The following is a 13,135-nucleotide window of genomic DNA, read 5'->3' as shown; positions in this document are numbered from 1 at the left end:
GATGAACGTACGTTGTTCAAGAATATAGAGGCTAATTTTGAATTTACCGAGGGTAAAATGGCTGGTGTCGGTTGTTTGAAAAGGGACTGAAAATTTTGAGAATTAACAAGAATGCCACCCCAACATCTTTTTTCCTCAGATTAATCAAAATAAACATTTAAAAAAGATAATTCTTATGCGCTTTCAGACATTATTAAGTATTAAAAGATCTAATAATTCCCAAAATAAACGTTTTGAAGCTTGAGATAGGATAGCTTCTTTAAGATACGCTAATTTAACTTTAATTAAAATTTTTTATTATTGATTTTATGATATAATTTTAAAAAATTTAGAATATAGAAAAAAGTCTGCTATAATAATTACTGTTTTTCCTTTTTTTCGAGAGTTTGATATTTAGTCACGGTAACAAATAAGGTACAGGGATACGTTCTGTTACATGAAGAGCAATTTCGAGTTTTATGAAGAATTACGTGGTGCTTTATTTGCGAAGTGACAGCATCATGCTGCAAGGACTGTCTTGTAATTACACAAAAGATATTAGCATTTATGGTAACGTGGTTCGAATTTCAAAAAACGGTAAAAGGGCGATTCTGAAAGATTGAAAGAAAGCTACGTAATTGGCGAAAAAATTGGCCGTTGTCAAGAGGAAGCAAGACCATTGTCAACTACCCAAGAAAACAATAAGACCATTGTGCCCCCACAAGATTCCCCCGATGCTCCTCCACCTAACTTGGATGAGACTGAAGGGAGACATTTGGTTAGGGTTGATAAAAATTAATTTAATAATTAATTTTTTATTATTTATATTATTTTGTTTTAAAATTTTTTAATTATTAATAATATTATGATAAATAATATAAAAATAATTTTATTATTATATTTATTTTATATATTAAAATATTATCAAACTAATTTTAATTTTATTATAATTATATTTTTATTTATTATTTTTACTAAAAATAATTTATTTTTAATTAGTAAATAAATAATATAAAAATATTTTAAAATAATTATACTTAAAATAATTTAAATAAAATAATATATTAATTTTTTATTATTTCTAATTAAATATAATAATTATTTATGTTTATAAATTTTTTTAAATATAATAATTATTTAAATAACTTATATTTATAATAATATATCAATTTAGATCCTCTCACTAGGTGCCATCGTCCTCTTTGCTTTGTCAAGTGTAAAGTGTCATATTAGGCATTTTTGTAAAAATGTAGAGTTAACTATGATTAGAACAGATGGTTGTCGTTTGTTTTGTCCGAAACTACTTTTTCTTAGTTTTGGAACCCACAATGGTGGTTGACAGCTGCATGGGCCTACTTTAGAAGTTTCCACTGGTGGGTGACGTGGCGAAATGTTATTGGTTGAGATATAGAGAGAAGAAAGCTTTTTGGCTTACTTTGTCGAGGCAGAAGAGGATAAAATAGATTTTTATTTATAATTAATTAAATAATAATAAATAAGAATATAATTATTTAATTTATATTAGAATATAGCGCCACCCCTAATCAGGGTTTTTCTAATTTTGTTGCGCGGCTTATTTAAAACTATAAAATAAATTTTATGGATGCCATCCCGGCTCCGTTCAAAAAAATTAGACAATAAAGTATGAAAGAAAGGCTCAAATCTAAAATAATAATAACACAATAAAGTATTTTCATAGGCAAAAAGATTCATTTCCACCCAAAAATTACGTTTTTTTAATTTTATCTCCTATTTTTTTCAAAACGGTTCCATTCATTTATAAATCATTAAAATTAATAAAATATATTAATTTTAAAATTTTATTATTATTTTTAAATCTAAAAAATTAGCAATTTTTATTCTAGACTAAATTTTAATAAATAACTTTTCTCCATCTAGGATTTATTTTTTAATTACTGATAACCTCTTTCTCTTGATACTTTATTTTCCTTTGATTGTCTTTCTCCCCCCATCTCTCCCTCTGGTCGGCCATCCAAATCAGAAAAACAAGACTCTTTATCTTTTTAAAAAAAAATAAAAGAAAAATTATTAGTTTTTAAGGTTTAGAAAATAAAATAAAATTTTAGTTTATTTTTAATATTAGAAGTAAAATAACAATTTTGTACTTAAAACTAATAGACAACAGTCTATAGATGAATAAAAAAGTTTTTCAAAATTAAATAATAAGAACTTAGAATGTGAACCATCTTTGAGTGGGAATAAACCCTTTAGCCTACTTTTATATCATGAAATCTTATTTACAATAAAAAATTAGAGCTTAAATATCAAGCCATTAGTGGCTTCCTTTAAGTTTTTCTTGAGAGCAACATGTTAATTGTATAATTTTTCTAAGATTATATTATCAGTTTCATTATGCATACAAAATTTAGTTATCAATAAATTTCAATTTTATAAGTAAACATTTTATGACATCAACTTGGATTTAATGTTGTATCAAAATATGAATGATTATATATTCGATGGCATGATGAATCATGTATAATTATAATAAATATCAATTTTAATATTATTGATAATATATTATTATATGATTAAAAATTATTATAAATAAATATAATCTTATTCTTATATGATATATTATATAGTGACTTGAATTTAAAGCTATGTTTGTTTATAAGAGTTGACCAAATAGTGAAATTAGAATTACCAATTCTTTCATTTACTTATTAATTGACAAAAGAATGAAAGTAGGGTTACTAATTTCTTTATTTACTTAATAATATTTAGTAAATAATTAAAAATTATGGATAATCAATTAGTAGATGATTCCTTAAATATTGACTCAACCATTTTTTAAAATTAATCGAAAATTTTTTAAGATTATAGATGCACATATTGTTAAAACAAGATTTCTGAATGATGAAACATTTGGAATATCCCCTATCATCAACAAGGTGAATTTAATTTTTTAAAATATAATAAGTCTACCTAAACAAAATAACAAATTGAAATTTTGACTTATCTTGCCTATTCGCATATATTTCTATACCACTCTTACCTGCTGATCTAGTGTCTACCCGCCTACCATTTATCTAGAAAATTACAGGTTTTGTTTTCTTTTGATCAAATCATAATAACTTGTTTACTTTCAATTTAACATAAATTTGAAGTAAATTTGTTATTTTTATAATTACTTTAAGTTTGAAACAACAACAAAAATAGTAATAATTTGCATATTATAATACAATGATTCTATCGCTACATAATGATAATGAACTCTTAAAATATAAGTTCCAAATCTCTAATGATTTTTTTAGTACCTTGATTGCATTTTCATCTATTATGCTTATAAGAATCTTAACATATATTTTTTATGCGGTTAACAGAAAAATACAAGAGAAAATTAGTACTCAAACACATATCGTTCAGTTGTTTGGTACAATTCTATGTTATATAGCAAATTGAATAAAGTTTGGGTTGTTCCTAGGGTAACTTAAAGTGTTATTTTAATGCATTGCATTAAGTATATTGATTGATTTGAGATAGAAAATTTGCCTCGTTATTTTATGACAACCCCGTTTGCGTTGTGATAGGATTTGAGCTTGTAGGCGTCATGGCGGTAATAAGGCCTATAAAGGTCGCCCACAGCCATATGGGCCATGACGAGGCTTAGAGTATTTCCAACCTCTGGCTAGATGCCAACAAAGTTCGCCGTACGTGGACGTGAAAGAGCAGCTACCAGATCTTTTATTTGTGTTTTACTTAAAAAAAATTTTTGAACACCCAACGTTGGCTCCATTTTTTTACTGCCACCACTATCTTATCATTTCACCCCTTATAATTTAAAAATTATAATGACACCCCTTTCAAACTAAATTGTGAACAATATTTTGGGATGTCAAAAATTTTTAAAAATTTCTGAGGGCTAAATGGATATTTTTTCCTTTTTTATTTCAAAAATTATCATTTTTTAAATTTAACTCTTATAATTTATAATGTGATATTTATGTCATTAATTTAGTGTGTTATGTTCAACTTTTTGGGGTGTAAACTAAATTTTCAAAACACCACTAAACTTTATAGAATTTCCAGACCCCCTAATACTTTTAAAAATACAGTTTGTTACAAACATACGATTATATGTTATTAATATTTTTATCTAATTTTTATTAATTTGAGATTATATAATAATTTTGAAAAATGAAATAATTGGGATAAAGTGGTATCACTTCCTAATAATGAGTCAATTTTTTTTTCACCAATAAAATTTGATTTTGGGCAAAAAAATGTTATTTATGCTATTTAGAGGTAGAAAAGTGTTTTTAGGCCAAACTTAGAGGGGGACCATGTGATTTACTCATTATTTAATTGACATACACAAATAAGCTTCATTCATACACATTGTTTATAACTAAACAAATGCCCAAATTTTATATTGCCTATTTAATTATTTAATCATGGCTAGATTATGACCAAGTCTTCTTTCATGAGCCCAAAAATTCCAACAATGAAAAGGTCTACTTCTTATTATTTTGTGAATAAATTCGAGAACATTGACTTGATAATTGAGCATGGATTGAAGTGAACAGAACCCTGTTTCATTGACAAAATCATTTTCTCTAAAATATTATTATGCCTTGATCATATAATAAACAATTTAACTGAACAGATGCAAAAATTATCTCTCCATTGACCACTCTTGTTTCATATATTAAAGAATGAATAATATTATACGTATAAATTATACAAACAAAAATGACAATTTGTGGTTTAAAAATATAATTATTTATTTTTTATTTTAAAATTATCCAATTAAATATTATCTTTAATTTATATAGATAAATTAATATATATAATATCACTCTTTTTGCCATTTTTTGTTACATCTAATAGTAAACCCTTGAATCATTTAGGATTATACATGAAATTTGTCAACTGATACAAAAATTTCGCTTTATTATGTTGTTGGGTGAGTTTGGCGTTGGCGAGTGGAGGTTAACCAAACGCCAATTAGGCTAGGCCAAATCCCCGGACTGAAATAGCAAAATGGAAGACTGAAAAAGAGAGAATATATAGAAATGGGCGGCAGTTGAAAGTTGCAAATGAAACAACGTTTGAGATAGACATTGAAAGTTGAAACTAACAGCGCCTGCACAAGCACAACCATTTCAGGATTTGTCGTCCTCACTATTTTCAAAAACTATCACTTATAAGGTGATGATCGAAGGGTTTCAGTGATAGTTTTTGAAAGAAGTGGGGTCCATGTGACGCAACAAAATATAATAGTTTTTGGTTTGTCAACTTCCACTCGTCTCTCCTCGTTTCAGCTTTTTTCCTTGTTGCCTATTGCTATACTCTCTATCTTAGACGCTCAAATGTTCTCTTTCTGTTTGTCTTTTAATCCGTTTTACAGTCCTTTATATACCTCCATGGCTTTTGCACAATCATATTCATCATCACTTCTGTTTTCTTACTTTTTCCTCCCAAGATTCTCCTTTCATATTCCAACATTCTATTATTGTCCCAGTTTTCATCGCCGCCACTCCAAAACACAACCAAACCCCTGTTGTAATCAATGTTTTATTAATCTATCTTGACCTTTGTGTTCGACAAATGCCAAAGTTGTGACCTTTTCTCGTGAAGTTGGGCTGTAAAAAGGAGTTTCAAAGGTAACATATCTATTGTTTTAAAGCAAAATTTACCATGTTTCATGTGTTTATTCGAGTTTAGATGAACTTTTGTGAAGTGTTTGTATAGTCTGGTTTATTTAGTTTTGAACTAAAACATAATTGATCACTGTTTTTTCTTGAAAATATATTGACTTGTGTTGAAAAATTGTCCAGCTTGTGAGCTTTAATGTTTAGTCATGTTGAAAAAAGGAGCTTGAAAAATGAGATTTGTGGTGTTTTTTAAAGTATAATTTAACATTTTTATGTACATATTTGCGTTAATATAAAGAACTTTCATTTAGCGAATTCTAGCTTCTTTAGTATCTGTCACCTGTGGTTTACTTAGTTATCAATTGAAACAGAATCAAACCCATGTTATGGTCAAAATTTTGTGAATATTATCTTGATCCTTGTGTTTAAAAAATGATAAAAGTTTAAGCTTTCTGGGAATTTGGGTTGTCAAAAGGAGCTTGAAGGGTGAGAAACATGGCTGCTTATGAGCATATTTTAACATAGTTGTAGGATTACGACTGGATTTTTTTTTGTGGAAAGGCTGTTCTCTTTTTGTAACTGAGTCCTAAAAGTTTCCTTAATTCTAGTTAACAATCTGTTGACTGAAGTTCTTGATGATCATGTGTTTGATCAAATGTTTTTTTTTCTCGAGTTTTTCTTTTATGGGTTGGAAATTCTTCAAGGCCTAAAGGAGGCTGGTGTTTGTGTTGGTAGATTTTTAGGGAAGCAAGTGAAGGCAATTGATTTCAACTGTAATTTCTGTGCAGAGGAATATTCATACATCAGCAGAAATGGTGTCGTTGGAGGAGCTTCTTGCTGATGATGGATTCAGGGGAAGAAGATCATTGGCAAGCACAAGACCTTCTTTGAGTACGTCCCTATACCCTTTTCGAGATCAAAACAGAATAGCCTCTCCTTCAAACAGAATCAAGACTGAAAAGGTGAGGTCTGATGTATCTCGACATGCTTTAATGGGAAGATTGCCAAGAAGTGATAGTCATTCGGGAAGAAAGACAAGGGATAGTCTTGTTAGAAGAGAAACAGTAGATAAAAGGTCAATGAAAGAACACAAGCAAAGACTTGCAGAAGATTTCCAAGGAAGTGAAATTGTTGAGGAAGCTGTGGAAGAAAGTGTGAGGGTGATGAATATACATTATGATGAAGTGAAAAGAAGATCAGAACAGCGAGAAAAGTATTTGAAAGGAATTGTTGAAAAGGAGAGGCCTAAAGAGAGTTCAGGAAAGGATGTAAAGGTAGATAAGACCCATGGCAACAATTCTAACAGAGGTTTGCTCAGAAGTGATAGAAGTAGGAGAAGCTTGAAAGAGCCTGAGACAAATTATGATAGATCAAACAGAGGTTCATTTCGTAGAAAGAAATTTGAAGATGATAATGAAAAGCCTGAAAATGCTATGCCTCCAGCTTCTGAACCTGCTCTTGATGAAGTTGCTGTGCAAGCCATTGTCTCAATCCTTAGTGGTTATATTAAACAGTTTCTCAAAGATGTGGATTTTCGCACCACACTTCATCATAATACATTCTCTTCCCTTAATTTTATTGAACTTGGAGAAGAATACAGCAATGAGATCAAGGTAATAGCCAATCTTGAACAAGCAATTGAAACTGTAGAAAGAGCTGCTGAGGAGTCTGCAAGTTCAAAAGAGTTGAAAAGAGCTTCACTACAGCTTAGTGTGATTACAGGCTTGAATTCAAGTGACAAGAAGGACGGTTTCACTTATGGGATTCCCAATTCCAAGTTGTCAGCCTGTGCTTATCTCTATCTCAGTGTGATATATAAGCTACAAAAAAAGGAAAGGATCTCAGCAAAGCATCTTTTGCAAGTGTTCTGTGATTCTCCATTTATTGCGCGAACAACTTTGTTACCTGAACTCTGGGACCATGTGTTTTCTCCACATCTTGCACATTTGAAGGTGTGGTATAAACAAGAAGCTGAGTGTTTAACAGATGCGCCGAATAGACCAAGGAAGCTGGAGCTTCTTGAGAAAGTGTACAATGAAATTCTGGATTCCGGGACTTACCAGTTTGCAGCGTACTATAAGGATTGGCTTACAGAGGGAGTTGAAGCTCCTTCAATACCTTCTATACAAATTCCATCAAGGTCTGTTCATGGTCTTCAGAGAGGAGGTTCATTTGATCATTATTCAGAGGTCGCTAGTCCTGCAGGGCCTTTCTCACCACAACCCATGGTGAGTAAAAAGCTACATGATGCTGTGTTTGGAAGATCAAGCAAACCAAAAGTTGAAGGAGCTGAAAATGATGGAGAAATAGATACCTTTGATAATGGAGTAAGAAGCTCGGATGGTTCCATTGTAGAAGTGAAACAAACGTTAACCTGCTCTTCTGAAATTGTTAAATGCACATATCAAGATGTCAAAGAAGGTTCTACCAAGAGTGTCCAAGATGCTTTATACTCAGTAAGCAATTCCACATAATCATTTTTATAATGTTTTTTTCTTGTTTTTGATCTGTTTCATTCATTTAGCTTGCTGCTTATAGCTAATATGAATTAATTCTCATACTCAGTAACTCCATTGCATAAAGATTGATATTGGATTTATTAGACTTGGACTGATAAACTGTGGAACACAAAGAGAGAATGTGCCTTGCTATGTGGGTACATATGTTTTACTTTCTAGATCAGCAGTAAAAATTGAAGCCAAGGTAGTTAGACGACATAGTGAAGTGATTATCTTCTGAATTCAAGTATATAATGATTCGTCTCTTACTCAAAGAAAGATGATCAAACAATTCTCAATTATGATCCATACAGATCGGATCATCAGTACAATAAACAGAAAGAAACTCTGGACACTGCAAAACCTGTTAGATTTAGGAATGATATAATTTTTAGTTATCAGGAGATGACATGACTGTCTGTTCATATGAATACTGGTGTGTCATCTACTGATTAAATGTACCTTGAGTTGGTCTCCTTGTTTTCTCTCTAAACTATTTTAGCCTTAAGAATTTAAACGTTCTGCAGGAAGAAATACTTTTCTTAACACATGAAGAAGGGTTAAGACTGCAGGAAGTAAGTGCTTCACCAGAAAGAGATGTGAGTGATAAAGTTAGCATCTTGAATACAAGTAAAAAAACTGAAGAAGAACCTCTTGGGCTATGTGCACCCTCAAATATAGACGCAAATGAGCTTGCCTTCAAGAGACTAGCAAGATCAGTTTTTGAACAGCAACAACCTGAGAGTACTAGTGCGGTAATATTCAAGATTCTGTGCCTAGTTATTGTATTCTTCTCAAGTTTTGCTGGGAATGTCTGTAACATTTGCTTCCAATTTACTTCTTTTTCCAGGAGCAGCCAATCAGATTGAGTCTCTTTCTTAAAGGTGAATAAAAGGGAACATATTTTGTGTTTATAATTTTCATTCCTTTGCTCATATCTGCATTTTCCCATTGCAGGCTTGCAAGCAAGTCCAGAATATTTTGATGAAGGATCCTTGTTCACAAGCATTCCTCAGGACTTCATTTGTCCCCTCACTAGAAGGTTGTTTGAAGATCCAGTTACCCTGGAGACTGGTCAAAGCTTTGAGCGAGAGGCCATCAAAAAGTGGATTGAGCAGGGAAACAAAACATGTCCTGTAACAGGAAAAGCATTGGAATCTACAACCATTCCACTCACCAACTTCATTTTGAAGCGTGTTATTGGTGCTTGGAAGTTAGAAAATTGCAGACATCTTTTGGCTTTTGCCTCCCAAATAGTGGGGAAGCCAGGGGAAGAAAGCTCAACAAACCAGAATGAAACACCTACATTTATACTAGAGCAGCTTCTTACTAGTTTCAGCAGTAAAGACAGAATAACAAATACCAAACATTTTATCTCTCTCGGTGGTTTGCAATTTCTTATTCAGAGGTTTGAGCTTGGAAATTTAGAGGAGAAGACGCATGTAGCAGCACTTTTGTCCTGTTGTATTGAAGCAGACACCAGTTGCAGATCCCAGATAACTAGAAGTATTAATAAAGAGTCTCTCCTTGAGCTGCTTCACAGCAAGCAAGTCAAGTCAAGAACAAATGCAGTGCTCTTGTTGACTGAATTGGTTTGCTTGAACAGGTGTGCAACGTTTATCATTTAGTATTTATTAGCACCAGTGGAGAAAAGTTTGAATTTTAAAAGAATGTGGGTATTTGCTCTTGAGAATTTTTGAATATAGTATTAACTTTTTTATTTCAGGAGGAGAGATGTTGCGTCATTGTTAAGAGGTTTGCAGAATGAACAGATAGTGAAAGCAATGCATGTTCTGCTTGTGTTTCTTCAGAGCTCTCCTCCTGAGCAGAAACCCTTATTATCTGTACTTCTGTTACACTTAGATCTTTTGGTATGCTTGTTAAGTTTAAGATTTATTAACTTTCAGAATTTCCTCAATGCTCATTGGTTTCTCCGTTGTTCCTTATGGGATTCTTGAGACAACTGTATGCTGTAGGTGGAACCTCGAAAGTACAGCATATATAGAGAGGCAGCTGTTGATGCCATCTCATTAGCCCTGGATGAAAGCTTAACAAGCGAGAATGTGCGAGAGAAGTGTTGCAGAGCCCTTCTCATCTTGGGAGGGCGTCTTTCTTGTTCAGGAGAATTGGTGACAGAGAGTTGGATCCTGAAGCAAGCTGGGTTTAATGAATATTGTTGTGAAGTAAATTCTCTCAACAATGAAGAAAATGATTTAGTGATAAATGATTCTATCGATTTGGTACGTATGCATCATTATGCATTCCTAACTCTCTTCAACATTCAAGTTGCTTAAAGTAATTAAACAAGAAATTTCAAGTTTAGTTGTCTTCATTTTCTTAAAAACCGGACTTCTTTAAACTAGTGCCAGTAAACACTAAAAGACAGAATTTTACTGTTTTCATTACGGGTAAGTTTTCCTCGTGTAGTATTAGACAGTGCCAATACCATTGGAACAGTAGACATTGCAGGGGAAACACACTAGTTACTAATTATTGTATAAAATTTTATCCTGATATTTGCTCCAATTTATTGAAGTCAATTTTTTTGGAATGGGAAACAAGTTTATGAAGCAAGTAATTAAAATGATATAAACTCAATATTTTATTGCTTTTGATTGGGATTATTGGAAGAATTTAGCTGAAGTCTGATCATCTTATTTAGGATAATGAAGAAGATGCCATTGAGAAGTGGTTGAGGAAACTGTCAGCATCACTACTCGGAAATGGAAAAAAGTCATTTCTAGAGACTATTTCCAAGAGTTTAGGGTCTGGAAACTTGAATTTGATCAGGGTGTGCCTTGTTACTGTGGCATGGCTAAGCAGTGCACTTTCTTCACAATCTGATACCAAATTCCAGCTCTCTGCTTTCTCGGCCTTAATCGCTCAGCTGAAAGAAATTCTTGAACATGGTGAACAGCTTCAGCTCAAGGTCCTTGCTTCTTTGTCTTTGCTCAATTTTAGCAGAATCTCAGGTTAGCACATGTTGCTTAAAATTTTTTGTTTTGAATAAAATTTTTAGTTAACAATATAGGGAAAGAAAAGTTTGTTTACTTATCTATATATATATATACACGTAGAAGAAAAGATAAAATGTAACACAAGAAGCATGGTCAATGTATGAGCGGAAATTAGTGAAATTATATTCAAAGGTCCCTCTTTTCTGCAAAACCTCACTAGATGACACTGATAAATGCATTTAGTTGATGTTAAACACAAATATTCAGACAAAATTTCTCATACTGATTTGAACTATAAAAAAATTTCTCTTTAGTGTTCACTAGACTAATAAATTGAGAATTGTCAGTATTTTGTTAGATCCGATCGGCTATATAGTATTAGTAAATTCTAAAGGCAAAATTTTATCATTTTCAATATGGAAAAACTTGAATGGTAACTTTTTTAAATTTTATATGGAGTTTACTAACAAGATCCCTGTTTTAACATCTGCAAGATAGACAAACTATTCCATACATAGAATTCTAAGTCCTGAGAGTTGGAGCTAAGCTACCACATTTCCATTTGTGTTGCAGAATGCAGGGTCCTGTTGATGACAATTGCAGAAGAGATCATCATTCCTTTAAGAAGTTTAGCTGAAGAAACATGGACAGCCAAACAACTATATGCCATCATTTCCAGGGAAGGTCGGTAATCTAAGAAAAAAGAAAACCTTCCTCTCCCACATCTTGCAGTTCTGCAGTCATAACTATATCTTCTGGTTATTTGCCAACAATTTCTGTGGCCTCTAGCGACATAAGTTAATGGCTTCCTAAGGTCATAACTTAAGCATAATTCGTCCCTGTTATTGATTACTGAAACTTAGATCTTCCTGTATATTTTTCCTTAGATGGATATTGTAACCATAAGACTCAAGAACATCACCATGTCAAGGGTTTTTACAGCTTTTGCAGCTTCAAAATTTTATAAGGCCATAAATGTTGACAAGATAGTTGACTTGGATAGCAGGTCACATTGTAAGATATATCTCTTTGTATATTTTTTTTTGAGAGTTATGGAGAGTCATTGACAAAACTCAACCGTATATGAAGCTTGAAAATTATTATTATTATTATTATTATTATTATTATTTTTTTGGCAAGTGTGAAGCTTGGAGCTTGTGGATGGTTAACTGGACAAGAAGATTAATTTCATTCTTATCTTGTGGGTAATATTTTTGAGTTTACGGTGCATAAATGATTATAACACAAATTATAATGATAATTACAAGATACTTTTGTGATAAATAATTTTACGATAAAATTATATCGAGTTTAAAGTATTTAATTAAGTATCTAAATAATAAAATAATATTTAATTATATAATAATACATAATTTAAGAACTTAATTAAGTATTCAAAATTTTATTTTTATATATATATATAACCTTGCTTATAATTTTATTTGTATATTTCTTTGCATATAAATGCATACGATACAAAATAATAAAGTGATGAAAGTGAAAAAATTAATTTAGAATTGAGAATGAATTGGTATTGATAATAAAAGATAAATGTTGTATAACTTAGCATACAGAAGTTTGTGTCTTTTAATTTTGATATCTTGATGACATCTCTCTCCTATATTATATATATGTATTGTAATTTAAAAGAAAAAAATGTTATATGTACATATTTTTAGTATATAATTTGAGTATATAAATTATGCGTCTTTATGTAACTGACTATTACTTTATCTTGAATTCAAAATCATTCAATCATATAATGATATATCATATATGTATCTAAATTATATATCAAAATAGTATATCTGTAGTTTTATTGAAAAAAAATAAACTAATGAACGAACTTTCTCAACATTCCTGAATGTGATTTGAATCTACTTCATTTAGGGTTCATGTTATTTTTCATATATTCGAATATATTTGATTTATTCACTGTCTTAACTTGCTTTTAAAAGACTATTTTATTTTTATCCTTATTATAGTTTATAACATAGGAATAAAACTGTCATTTCTCTGTTATGGTCATGCATTCACTCCCCTCATAATTGTGCATCCTTGCAAACCATCTATGGGCATG

At 31.1% G+C, this 13,135-nt stretch overlaps 1 protein-coding gene across 4 annotated transcripts; it reads left to right on the top strand.

The window, feature by feature from the left end:
• Positions 1 to 4,913: 4,913 nt before the first annotated feature.
• Positions 4,914 to 12,182, top strand: LOC123209414 (putative E3 ubiquitin-protein ligase LIN). Of its 4 annotated transcripts, none has more exons than XM_044627476.1 (9): positions 4,914 to 5,609; positions 6,389 to 8,056; positions 8,608 to 8,853; positions 8,949 to 8,982; positions 9,056 to 9,704; positions 9,825 to 9,969; positions 10,075 to 10,338; positions 10,761 to 11,027; positions 11,629 to 12,182. In XM_044627476.1, exons 2-9 carry the CDS (start codon positions 6,413 to 6,415, stop codon positions 11,644 to 11,646), a joined length of 3,267 nt encoding a protein of 1,088 aa, XP_044483411.1. In that variant the 5' UTR covers positions 4,914 to 5,609; positions 6,389 to 6,412; the 3' UTR covers positions 11,647 to 12,182. The 4 variants fall into 4 exon arrangements, with proteins under 4 accessions (XP_044483411.1, XP_044483408.1, XP_044483409.1 ...); XM_044627473.1 differs by having other exon boundaries at positions 4,920 to 5,609; positions 10,761 to 11,070; XM_044627474.1 differs by having other exon boundaries at positions 4,920 to 5,609; positions 6,336 to 8,056; positions 10,761 to 11,070.
• Positions 12,183 to 13,135: the final 953 nt, after the last annotated feature.

Source organism: Mangifera indica, chromosome 2, assembly GCF_011075055.1.
Source record: "Mangifera indica cultivar Alphonso chromosome 2, CATAS_Mindica_2.1, whole genome shotgun sequence".
NCBI lineage: Eukaryota > Viridiplantae > Streptophyta > Magnoliopsida > Sapindales > Anacardiaceae > Mangifera > Mangifera indica.
The sequence above is the reverse complement of the archived record's forward strand: the minus strand, read 5'-3'. Positions and strand labels throughout refer to the sequence as shown.

What these genes read in the sequence shown, in the direction of transcription:
- LOC123209414 (XM_044627473.1), top strand. Translation starts at nt 6,413, where the DNA reads ATGGTGTCGTTGGAGGAGCTTCTTGCTGATGATGGATTCAGGGGAAGA. An exon ending in GAATTGGTTTGCTTGAACAG is followed by an intron (nt 9,705 to 9,824) that starts GTGTGCAACGTT and finishes TTTTTATTTCAG; the next exon opens with GAGGAGAGATGTTGCGTCAT. An exon ending in TAAATGATTCTATCGATTTG is followed by an intron (nt 10,339 to 10,760) that starts GTACGTATGCAT and finishes CATCTTATTTAG; the next exon opens with GATAATGAAGAAGATGCCAT.